The sequence below is a fragment of the Anser brachyrhynchus genome (assembly GCF_964034855.1).
Source record: "Anser brachyrhynchus genome assembly, chromosome: 2".
In the NCBI taxonomy this organism is placed as follows: Eukaryota; Metazoa; Chordata; class Aves; order Anseriformes; family Anatidae; genus Anser; species Anser brachyrhynchus.
In genome coordinates this window covers 48,534,693-48,547,928 of record NC_137695.1, presented here as the reverse complement: position 1 = coordinate 48,547,928, position 13,236 = coordinate 48,534,693, and the positions used below count along the sequence as shown (strand labels likewise).

Genomic DNA, 13,236 nt, shown 5'->3' with positions numbered 1-13,236 from the left:
ATACCTGAGCCTTTCTTCCACTGCTCTGCTGTAACTTCCACTTGCTGAATGAAGCTCCAGTCCCTTCCTGTAAGATGTGTGGGGCTCGATTTTAAAAAGCCACCAATATGCCAAAGGGGACAACTCACAAGTCCCTCAGCTTTCTTTCCCTGCAGGATTCTGCATGCCATGTGCAGGATCACAATAACAGCCTGAACTGTTACACAGAGCCACATGATGCAGCAGCGGCTCTAGTGCAGGCTGTCAACAGCGGTGAGCAAGCCTTCTGCCTGGCTCTGCATCTCCAAAACACCATGCACCAGGTGCCACCAGCTGCCAGATCACAGCATCACAGTGCAAGAGGAGCTGCTGCGCTGTTAACGCAGATGAGCTTTGCTGGAAGAGGCAGGCAGGCCCCACTGTCACCACTGCCCAGCACTGGACAGCTCAGCACATGGAAGCTGCACACAGCAGACTTCCCAACCTGTCTCACAAAGTCTAACTTCACACTTGATCTTCCTGACACCTGCAAAGCTGCACAAGTGAGCTCAGCTTTGCTGTTCTGTGCAGCACCAGGTACACAGCAAAGCAGGATTTAGGAGTAAATAAATTCGTATCCCTCCAGTAATAGCGTAGAGCCACACCGGAGAGGCATGGAAGGCAGGAAATGTTCACCTTGTTGATATGAAGGATACAGTCATTAGGAGAGCACAGTGTCCATTCTGCTCTTGGCACAAACGAGTGAGTGGGTTACAGGTGTGCAGAGCCACAGAGCAGTTTGAAGAGGCAGAGAGAAACAAATGGTAGCATTTGGTTCTGTAATAACAGAAATGCCAACTGGAGGGGCAGGAGGAAGGAACTGCACAGAAATAGATGGTATAGCCAGAGGCCAAAACAGACATGAAGCAAAAATAGCATTTACCAGTAATGTAATGTAATGTAAAAGTAGTAAGTACTGCAGTGCCCAATGACAACAAACCTAAAAGCAAGCACCTTCCTTAGATCATCATTTCTGATGACGACTATGGTTGCGTTGCTAAATTCTATTTTTTAATATGGTAATATAAAAATGCCCTACAGTGCTTCTGTTCTGTGCCACTGAGTACATTTCATAAGGACACTGTACCAATATCATTTTCTAAACAAATAAATGGCATGCTGGAAAACAGCATTCATTTTTCTCAAGAAATGAACTTGCCTCATTCAGGTTCCTTGTCCTTTGTGTATTAATTCTGAGGTGACAGCAACTAGAGATAATGTCTATGAGTACGTCATTATCTACAGTCAACCAATGAATCATGATTTTTAAAGAATACTCACCAAATTATTCATGTGTAGAAAGAGTTTGAAAAGTGTATTAAAAAAAAAACACATTGTGTTTCTTCTCTGTGAGTAACTGTACAAAAGTCTGTGTAATTTACACAACAGTGAGACTAGCCAGATATTTAGGCTCAACACCCATCCCGGCCCCATTATCCAGGACTCATTCTGCTGGAATCAAAGCTTTTCAGTTTTTTCATTCCTTCTGCTCAAAACCTGCCTGTCACCATCTCAGATCTTTGATTTTCTGCTGGAGTCTGTTGAGCATACTCTGCTCAACATTAGCCACTTCTTGGTCGTTACACCTTTCTTCTGTCTTCATCTGGAAGAGCAAAATTGCAAAGAAGATCTTGTAGAAAAAACTACACAAGAAGCCTCCTCCCTCCCCTCCCTACTAAACCACTCCGTCTTAAGACTACTTGCAACCACCTATCGAAATAACTTACAAACTGTGACACATTAGCAGAGCTGCAGAACAGCAGTTTGCAGAACATGGGCTGCTACTTGGCACCAACCTACACAAAAACAGAAACACAGCAGCGCTCGCTTCCTGTTTGCTCTGTAGATTTTCTCACATCAATGTTATGACTGCGTATTTGTATCTTAACACACAAACCCAAAAATACCCTGCACAAAGAGAATCAGACATTAGACAGTGACTTCTGCTGAGAAATTCTGTAGTGGTTTGACCAGACATACCGGCACAAATAGCAACAGGAGGTACGTGTTGCCCTGATGTAATTGCATCCTGCGACTGCCACAAACTTGGTGCCTACTGTGCTCAGACAGTCAATGATCACAAAAATCTTAACAGTTACATTCAATAACAGAGAAATGAATATGATTTATTGATCTTCATATACTTCACAAGTTGTTCTTTTCCTTCTGTCTCAGGCAAGTGGACCTTAAAAAAAGGAGAATTAGCTTAGATTCATTTTGTTGAAGACTTAGTGGAAGGTGACCACAATTTCTCCAAATCACGGCCAAGAGCTAGACCAAGACACAGGCAATGCTGGATTCAAAGTCTGATTTTTTTAGATTGCCACAATTTCCGGCATTTATTCATATACTGGCAGCTGGCTTCCATATATGTTAAAAAATGCAACAGTTCTTGGGATATAAAAGAAGAATAAAGTCATTTCAGAGCTGACAAGCAAGTATCCCCTTTCGGGGATAAGGTCCACATGAAAATAGTTTTCCAATGCATGTTCTGAACACTGCATTTGCTCTTGGGAAGTGAGGAAGAGGGGACAGAAAGTCTCTCTCTTGCAACCTTTTAAGCCGTTACCTCCCCCAAGCCATTTGCATGGGAATGTTTGGAAGAGAAAGCAGATTCTGTTACAATACCCTGACTCTGGAAAACTTTCAGCTCCCATCTGCAGCTCCAAAATAAGCTACTTAGAGAAGACAACAAGTATCCCAAACACTGCACTTCAATCAGAGGCTGGCCTGCCTTCAACAGTGAAATGCAAAACCGGAAAACATGAAACCCTAATGGCATGGTATTTTTAACACTGTACAAAACAAACAAAAATCAGTAAACAGAGCATTTGTTCCTAACAAAACAAACAAACAAAAGGCTTAACAAAGAAGGAGCTTTCCTGATGCTAAGCAAATCACACAGCATGCCAAAAGTTATTGGCGGGAGTGGGGGGGAGCAGCTTTGGGATCAGATATACAAAGGCTGAAGTTCGAAAATCTGGGAACTAAATGTGTCTCCAGGTCCTTCTGGGTAAGCAAGCATAGATCTTGCGTTTTAAATATTGCACAGCCAGCTAGGAATCCAAGCATGAAACTGTCTACCAGTCCTACATGCCCTGTCTTCAAGAGAGCTCCTTACCTCACTTTTCAACAATCCCTCCAAAGCTGGAGCAGCACTGACAGTCTCCAGAGGGAGCCACTTGTCCAGCCCCACACTGCTAGCAGACTTGAGAAGAATGCAGCAAGAGAGATGCGGCATTTATTCTGGGTCTCTGGAGCTGAGTTAAACCTCATCCGTAAGTAATGGATACCACAGAAGGCTAAACACAAGAGCAAACTATGTGAAAGCTCCCGTAACTTGCAAGGACTGTAACACTTCACTTAGGAAAGATGGAATGGAAGATTTCACTCTGGAACACCATGAGGCAGACAAACACAGAAAGATGTAGTGAATGTTTGTTGGTAGCTTTTTTTAAATACATGCATTTTATTGCAGGCACACAAATAAAAAAAGTGTTATATAAAAAAAAAAAGGTAAGCAGATATTTGTCAGTTATTTCTCCTCATGAACACCTGTTTCCTAAACTCCCAAGAGCAGCAGGACGTCAGGCATTTTGACACTGCTTAGCACACACACTCAGAAGCCAGTGTTTGTCAGAATAGATCTACCAAAGGAGAGTTAAGAGGAAGCTACAAGACATGCAACATGGGGACTGTGGACCATTATAGTCTTTCATTTTATACTAGTGTTGGGACACAATCAATTTAAAGAGGGATAAAATCCAAATGCAATCCAAAAGGGACAGACATCCCCTAGGCTAACTTCATCACCAAACTCTTTCCCATCTCCTCCTTCGCCCAGTATGAATCCTGTTTTAGGAAATTCTCTAGCACAGGATTTAGTATCTGAAGGGACAGTTCTTCCACCACTACTGTGAAAGCTTACATGAAAATGCCAGGACGCCTTTCTTGTCATTTGAATCCATTCCCTTATGTTCACGTATACCATTTCCAGCCATCCTCCCTGGAACAAATTATAACCCTACCTTTGAGCATCATTGAAACAGCTTTTTTTTGACAGCAAGTTTCATTTCTTTCATCATCCCACTCATGAATGTTACAAGCACTTCTTTCCCTCTTTTAGCTTTTGGGCAGACCATCCAGCACAGCAGACACAGCACTGCCTGCTCTTCTTCTCTTTGTTTTTCCCTCTGTATCTGAGGAGCAGGGACCAGATGCACCATTGCAGGTCAACTTGAAACAGAAAATCCCATCTTCCTGCACCATTCTGCAAAGTCACTTCCCAGCCTAAATTCCACTAACCCATTTTTCCTGCTATTCTACTTCAACTATTTACCACTTAAATCGCTCGCTACTGTGTTCACTTTACAAATCTTCATCACATTCAATATCACCACTCTGGATATTTGCATCCTCACATCTCAATTTACATTTGTCCCAAGCAGAATCTCATTCTACTTCCATTCCAGTTCCCTTATCTCGCTTGGTCCTACTGCATGGAGGGGGGTAACTCTGTAGCCACGTAAGCAGACAAATCATCCTTCTTATACAACTGGCTACTGTAAACAATAGCAGAATAATCCAGGTGCTGGAATTTCAAGAATCAAAGCATTTTTCTCTCAAATTTGTTAGGTAGCAAAGGAACAATATATTTTTTAGAAAAGTTTCCTCTCTCAGGTTCCTCTAATAAGACCAACTCTGACCTTATGTGATTTGGCAAGACCTGGCCTTAATTATGCAAAATAACTTGCATGAAACTTCCTCGCCAGCAGAAAACAGTGTGACCAGACTTAATGGAATGCTTTTGTTACAGAAGTACAAAAAATTTTCTCTTGTATTTCAAATTTTCAGGACACAGAAGAAAGCACCAACTGAAGAGAGCATTGCTTAGACACGCAGGCAGTGCTTTATTCCCTTTAATGTGATGAAGCCTTGAACTATTTGTAAAAGATGAATGCTTTTGGTTTGAAGTCATTTTCTTTGAATTTGCTTTTTGAGCTGATAGGATTAGGTGCCAGGGAAGAGAAAAGAGGTTCAATATGTACAAGAGCTTTAGCAATCCATACCATGCTACAATCAGGATGATGCGTAAGGAAGCTGATACTGCTGCTCATACACTGTCAGAAGTGCTGGAAGGGCGAGGGAAGGAAGGTCTCACACTCCCTCCTGTGTTTTTTTTCAACCCGCCTCTTCCTTCAGTTCCTGAAATTCTTACATGTTGAGTACACAGGGCACAAAGAACCGTCTCTGTGTGACTGCAAGTCTCGAGAGAACAGCTCTGGGGAGATATGCAAGGCAAGAACAGAGGTGAACATGGTGCTGGCCCCAGCACAGCAATCTGCAGGCAACGTGTCCACAGAAAGTCTGCGGACACTGAGGAACAGAACAGGGAAAGGAAAGGACACAGGACCAAGGGCAGAGAGATCACAGGTTTGCTGGAACTGAAAAGAGGAGAGAATCTGTTTGCTTCCAGGGACTGGAACAAAATGGTTTTCAAACTATCTGTTTACATGCTGAGAGAGGACTCCATGCCATTCTCAGTGCACTAAAGAGAGACCAAGCCTGTTTACTTTCCTGATGTAGTAACTCTTAGAAGAAGATAGAAATCTTCTGAGGACTTACACTTGCTTTACCCACTTAACTCTAAAGAAGACAGATTCAGAAAGGGAATCTGATGTTTCTGGTATTCATTAGAACCTCAAATGAAAAGGTGAAGATAGAAGAGGTAAAGAGAGAAGTGCTAAGCCTTCCAAAATCTTGTCCATCTTGTCATGAAAACTCTTTACTGGCTACTCCATGAATTTTTGCAAACCTGGATGTATATACAAAGACCAAAAGCGACAATCCCCAAAGAATATTTTTGATAAAGGTCACTATAAAGGACAATGGTAACCCGCTAATTGGTGCTATAGTAGTGAAAGAAGAAAAGTCAGCAAAGCAAAATGATGAAAGAACTAAAACTTCCCCAGAAAAATCGTATGAATGCTGTTTGGAGCCTCAGAAGCAATTACAATGATTTTAGCAGACACATGGAGAAAACTAAATATCTGACTAAAAAGAAAGAGTATCTAGGAAAAAGAATACTACCACAGAACTACAGCAAATTATAAGAACAGCTTAAAACAACCAGTTTGTAAGTACACTGACAGACAGTTTTGATTAACTTCATGCAACAGGAAAGGCAGTGAAACTACGGAATGGCCTATACAGCGTTAAGCTAAACACAAACCACTTTTAAGAAGTGCTGCTGATTTTGCATTTACCCAACATCTTTCTGGCTCACGCTTAAGACCTTGATTTTTCCATTTGCCTCGGTCCCACATCTACCTTTTTATTCCTAATTATTCTCTGGAAAACTGCTTTCTCTTCTGCACCTACAATTACAAAGACTCTCTTAAACAATTAACTCTCTTCAGTGCTTTCATTGGTTAAAGTCCCGGATGAGACACAATGCATTACCAACTCAGGTAACCATCACATTTGACAATGTCTACTTTAGAATTTTGATACAGGCATCCTTTATTCCTACACTCCTATTCTTTTTGATTTTGCTTTCATCCATGCAAGTTCTGGCAATGAGAAACAAGAGCTGGGATAAAAACTAACAAACAAACCACAATACTGCCACTGACTGCATTCTCCTCTCTTCATTTTCCTTCTTTTCAGCACTTTTAAAATCCTTTTCCAGTTTATTTCTCTTCCTCCTTTACTGAACTTCCCCAAAGAACCACAGATATTAACAAAATTGCTGTAACAGATGTTGATTGCATCTAACATCTCTTTTCAATGGAACTAAATTTATTTGTTAGTTAAGAAGCTAATGTATAGTTCGTGCCTTAGTGGAAACATCCACAACTCTTGCCAGTTCTCTCTAATGTAGGGTTTATGTTTCCTTTTAAACACCAGAACTCCAAACATAAGAACTCGCTTGAGTTGTTTTACCTACTTGCTGTTCAAAAATTCCCTCAACCTAACTCAGCAGTACCATTTTTAGAGCACTTGCCCAATATGCTTAAATGCAAAATCTCACTAGTGTAGGTGACCAGATACTGGTTAGCCATTCCTAAATAAAGCCTTCTACATGTGTTTATCATGGCACCTGACTCATCTAATGCAAGCAGAAAAGTCTAGCAGCTTTCCTTAACCTTAATGGAATTTGGATAAAGTGAGGACTTGTCTTTGGGACAACCCAAAGAAAAGACTTCCTCAGAAGCCAAAAGCTTTCCTTAAATATGATGTAGAGCTGCATGTGTCATAAAGGAAAAAGCTATAGAGCAGTACTGAGTAAAAGCAGCCTACAACAAAATTTTATCTCCCTAATAAATACCAACTTTTATTTTTTTTAAACTTGCTAATCACAGTGACCTACATCGCACCATTATCTGATTGAACGCCATACCGAGTTTTTCCTCGTTCAGCCTTTTCAGGTCAGCCTTCTCAAGATAGATTGATATGAACAGAACAGCAGGCTAACCGATTGTGCCAGCTGTCTCTGTGTGTCAAAGGTTTGAGCCTTCTACCCAGTGTTGGCCAAACTTGGCAAAAGATGTGCAGAAAGGTGGTTCCTCTCAGGCAGACTGAAAACTGGCAAGAAGAGGGAGACCTGGGGAACAGAGGACCACCACAGCCCTTCCCTGGTTCTGTGCCTGTAACCCTGCAGCCACACACGTGGCCCTGAGCCAGGCACAGCACTTTTGCTGTGCTGCCTCTTGCTTTGGGTGCAGCTGGGTAAGTTGACAGGCAAAGATGGTCACTGCCAAGTGATTTTGATGAGCTTTTGTGAAAAACCTTCAGTGATGGTCAATTATTGTCCCAGACAAGGCAGGACAGCGGACAGGAATGCAAAAAAAGAAAAAAAGAAAAAAAAAAAGGCTGCCCTGAAGCAAACCCACCCCCTGTGCAGTACCAGGGTTAACACATCCCTGCGTAGGACAGCACACCTACAGCTTTTTCACAGCATACAAAGAGGCACAACCTCCACACTCCTCCTTCGGTACAGGCAGGTCTAATGGGATTATGAAGGGTGCATAACAACACCAGTGCCTGCATGTGCCTGAGCCTCCACAGAGATGAGATTCTTCCCACCAAAAAGCACACGACTCCAACTGCAGAAGTTCTGCAAAAGCTGCTTTCCCCATAAGGACAGGATTCTCTCAGTGAACTGATCGGGAGGTCCCTACCTTTGTGTGCAGCAGTGCTAGATCTACAACGTCCTTCTCCGGTGCCTCACATTGAACACGGCCTTTTCTCTAAAATGCAGCATATTAGAAGGGGAAAGCAACTATAAGTCAAGTATCTCAGGAGAGGGGACACAAACATAAAAAAGCGGGGAAATTCTTGTCTGTATGGCTTTTGTCCCAAAGCAAAAGCATTGAGTAATACCAGGAGCATCTGATCGCAACTGTAGCAGAGTTGGCATCTCTGCCTCTATTTTGTTGGTTTACACTTAGGAAAGTAATTGTTTGCTGAAGTAGAAAAGGACTCAACATATCAGCTGCTGTGTCCTATTCTACCCTAATTCAGTGACAGATGCATGTTGCTGTTTTCCTCAGCCAAGCCATGAGGACGTTCAAGGAACCCCTTCTCATACCCCAGTAAATTTTGTGATGCACATCAGGGACATGAGCTCCACTTGCGCAACGCAGGTGACAAAATTGCTGTGGTTTAAAAAGTTATCACCTCTAACCAAGACATAATTGTCCAGAAGGTCACTAAATAGACTAAACAGAGCAGCTAAATTCTCATCGCCCTCCCCATTAAGTTTAAAGCCACAAAGATACTTGAAACTCATGTATTTTACTTTGCCACTGAGGACTGCTACGAGAATATCTGGCAGCCAGCCATTATGGCCCAACTGACAGGCAAAGGCTCACCAGCTCAATTGCTTTTGACGGTGTAAACATCCACATGCACACTATTTCTGCATGGACTGGTAAATAAATCCCTGCGGGCATCAGCAAGTTCATAAATTCAGCCCTATGAGTAGCCTGACTGGACTGCTGCATGCTCAGTTCTGTCCTTCCAGAACCGGTGTATCTTCTCTGACATGCTTTTAGACAGAGAAGCAGGCACAGGAAGGGAAGTTCAGAAGAAAAATTTCTAACAGCTCCTTCAAGAGGTGTTAAAACTCTAGCAGAAGGCATTCTAACAGTAGGAAGAGCCTGGTAATGCTTACCATTAAGACAACTCAGTATTGCATACTGCTAGAAAGTATAAGTGGTTCTGGCAACATACATAAAACTACAGTATAACCCGAGAAAAGAAAGATGAACATCTGCATTGGCACGAACATAAGTACGTGTACACTAAGTGGTAAACGGTCTCATCAGTACCCAGGCCCATCAGTGTCCGATGTCATGCAAAGTACTGCTTTGGGAGTAGAACCCAGGGGAAACCCATTGGCACAGCTGATAAGGAGGGTGGCTACCTTTGGACCTAGTTCTGTTTGATGGCAAGGGAATGAGAGCTTTTATGCTGTTTTCTCTTGACTAAACACAGCACTCTTCTCTGAAGCAGTTTTAGATGAGAATTCTGCAAATCTTTGCTTAATGCTTTACATGGAAACACAAAGATTTTTTTTCCTCCTTTTACGAAATAGCATATACAGGAGACTGGAAAACTAAAGCTCAGATCTCCAGAGAGGAACTAAGGAAAAGCAAAACACTACCTGGCAGCAGCTATTATAATATGGCATTATGTCATTACAACTCATAGATAAAAAACATACAAGGAAAAATCAAACCAGCGCATAAACAAGGTCTAGCAGGTAAATTGTCTTCTGGATATCATGGGTACAGACAATTCCAAGGCATTGTGTGCATGCAAAATAATCAAATGTTTTGGAAGAAAATCCTGACTCTGTGCCAAATGGACTCCCATTCAAAAAATGCCTTGAGCATCAAAGCAGATTTCTAAACATTCCCTCAAAAACATTTCAAGCTGGAAAAGAACTTAAGTAGCTAACACAAGTGTTTCCAAGCCAAACAAGCAAGGGAAACAATATCAACACACAAAGGACATAATTACTTTGAGCTGAGAGAGGTGAGGGGTGGTTGTGTGTTGTGACCAAAGTAAAAATTAGGCTAGCAAGCTTAAAATCAATGAAAGAGAAAGTATTTCAAAACAGTGAAGGAGAAGTCAATCACAAATGACCAAAGCACTTAGTGAATTGAATTTGCTGCTGAACTGTTTCTACAGACCTGTCCACTGATGCACCACAGTGAATCTTTCCTCTCTTAAAGGTTTTACAAGTTGCCTTTGCAATTTGGAAACCTTCGTGTTAACACTGACATATCCAATAAACAGTATGAAACAATAATATAGTTTAATGCCTCAACAGTGGGCACAAGATGAAAATTTTCCATCCCACGCTTGTTTATGTGACTGTAAACTTCTCATGTTTGAGCTTTTTCAAATATCAGTATTTTTAAATACACTAATAATTTATTACATAAAAGTGATGAATAAATTTGTGAGAAAAAGTGACGAGCAAATATGTCAGTTACTCTTGACAGTCACAAGCTGCAGACTCAAAATACTTTCTCTTTAGTCCATTCCTAATCAGAAGCGTGGCACAGCTTGAGTTGAACTACAATATGTTGCTAATGGCAAAAGCAGTAGTTTTACACATTTATTTTAATAAAACACATTCCACCTTTGAACTGCCCAGCTGGACTTGAACAACGGGTCCGACCTCAGCGGTGTAAATGAGGTCTCACTGCCTTCAGCAGTGCAGCACCAGCTTGTGCTGACAGAGGACCTACTCCAACAACTGCTGTATTTTCAAGCAAAATTTAAAAAGATGACGTCGCCCCACACAGAAAGTATTATACCCACACAATACAAAAGTTTGCCTACACACACATGCACACACTTACTTGTTTTATTTAAGACAAACACCATACCTCATTCCTTCTGTAGACCTATTCTGGTAGTTACGGTAGAGCTGGGGAACACCTAACATAGCCTCGGTGAACACTGCAAGGAAGCCCAGTGTTTCCACGAACAGAGATGAGTCAAGCCAGAGGTAAGTGATGTAACCGGTGACGCCAGTGAAAGTCAGGACACACTGCACGTAGTCTGTAAACTTGCTCCAATGCCAAAAATAGTTCAAGTCAAAATCTGCAACAGAACAGGAATTGAGAACCGATAAGCACAGGCAAGACACTGTCAGCCTTTGGGGATGGGGAGAAGCAGAAATAAGAGGAAAGGGATTTTAAAATAAATAAATAAATAGATAAATACATTAAAAATCAATACATATATATAAATAGAAAAAATAAAATGAAAAATAAAAAATAGAAAACTTGATTTGCAAAACATTTTTTGGTGGGGGTGTTCAGTAAGGAAACAATAAAACAAAGATTTGCAAAAGCTTTATTTTTAATTTAAATATTCCTTCACAAAAATTTTTTTTTTAAGACAAACCTTTGACCTTCAGGTATGAAACAAACTCTGGAGATGAATCTGACAGAGTTGGCATAGGAAGTGCTCCACATAAAAAACTTCACAATACCAAACATGGGTCCCAAGCACATCAATGCAAGCGTGCTTTCATTTAGTACCATTATCTTTAGCTTCAAATTGCCTGAATCCAGGCTGATAGAAGGTCACTCGAAGTCCACAGCTCTGTACCCTGGTGTGGTACTGCTGCCTGCAGCAAAGGGCAAGCTGCGATGCACAGGCAGTACAGGTTTACTGAGGAAGATGCAAAACTGTGAAGAGAATCCAACCCGGAACAAGACCTCCCACAGACATCACCATTTTCCTCTCCAAGGGCAAAATGTACTTTTTCACATTTGTACTTTGCCAGCACAAGTGAGCGTAGGGTTTACATTCATTTTTACACCTATGAGAACACTATGCCACGAAACACAATGCTCTCTCTCAAGAAAAAATAAGACAAAGAACAAACCGAGTGTGATATTTGCTTACACGAACAATGTACCACTGGAAGATACACATTTATTTTATTGATGAATAATAAAATATACAAACCCATAGTCACTGACAGTATAGAAAAACAACAGCTTAATTTCCAATAATAAAAATTCTGAAATAACTGTTCATTTGCAGCTGCTGTTCGTGTCTTCCTTTCTAAGAGCACTTTAAGTTAAAAAAGCTGTTAGCCTGGTGGACGCTCTTTATTAACTAGTCTCCCTTTTTTAGTACTCGGCAAAACCATGCCTCAAGACAACTACTGCACCCAGTTAAATCCTTTCTTTGCTATACAAAGAAAAAGGCAAAAACAGCCAGAAGCCATACCCAACCTGCAGCATAACGCATTTTTGTACGTCAGCCATCACCTGCGTGAACTACACTACATTAAATAATCATTACATTACACTGGCAGAGCCACTGTCAATGTAACATTGACCTTCAGTATTTTATGGCAGTGGCTCCTCAGCCTCAGAGTTCACTTGCGGGGACATAAGACTAAATAAAAGGTAGTGCTAGTGCTGGCACAGCCAACCCAGCATGCGAGCATCACGCACGCACTTCTGGAGCTCTGTGAAGGCTTTTGTGGAGGTGAAGGAAGAACAAAACAGAAAGCAGAAGAAAAAGGACATCACAAGACAGCCATAACCACCAAGGCAGGAAATACATTATTCATTTTACTTTACCACATTAAGCACAGCATAGCCAGCTGGTCAAAAGAGGTGATTGTCCCACTGTATTTAGTGGTGGCGTGGCCTCGCCTTGAATACTGTGTACAGTTCTGGGCTCCGCAATGTGAAGTGAACGTTAAGGTACTTGAAAGCATCCAGAGGATGGCAACAAAGCTGGTAAAAGGGCTGGAAGGCATGTCCCGTGAGGAGAGGCTGAGGACATTTGGTTTCTAGAGTTTGGAGAAAAGGAGGCTGAGAGGCAAACACATTGCTCTTTACAGCTTCCTGAGGTGGGGCAGTGGAGAGGGAGGTGCCCATCTCCTCCCCCTGGTAATCAATGGAAGGACACGTGGGAATGGCACACAGCTATGCCAGGGGAGGTTCAGCCTGGACATTAGGAAAAATTTCTTTATCATGAGAGTGGTTAAACTCTGGAACAGGTTTCCCTGCGTGGCGGTTGATGCCCCATGCCTGACAGTGTTCAAAAGATGTTTGGACAATGTCCTCATTAATATGGCTTAACTTTTGGCTAGCCCTGAAGCCGCCAGGCAGTTGGAATCAATAAACACTGTAAGCCCCTTCCAACTGAACTATTCCATCCTACGCT

At 41.7% G+C, this 13,236-nt stretch overlaps 1 protein-coding gene across 2 annotated transcripts in view; it reads right to left on the bottom strand.

Moving 5' to 3' along the window:
* The window catches only part of SLC66A2 (solute carrier family 66 member 2), a 53,562-nt gene that overhangs the window by 7,421 nt on the left and 32,905 nt on the right, over nt 1-13,236 (bottom strand). For both annotated transcript variants that reach the window (XM_080579205.1, XM_080579206.1), the window contains one exon: nt 10,926-11,142. In XM_080579205.1, the coding sequence (XP_080435331.1) occupies nt 10,926-11,142 (217 nt within the window). The remainder of the gene's footprint in view (nt 1-10,925; nt 11,143-13,236) is intronic.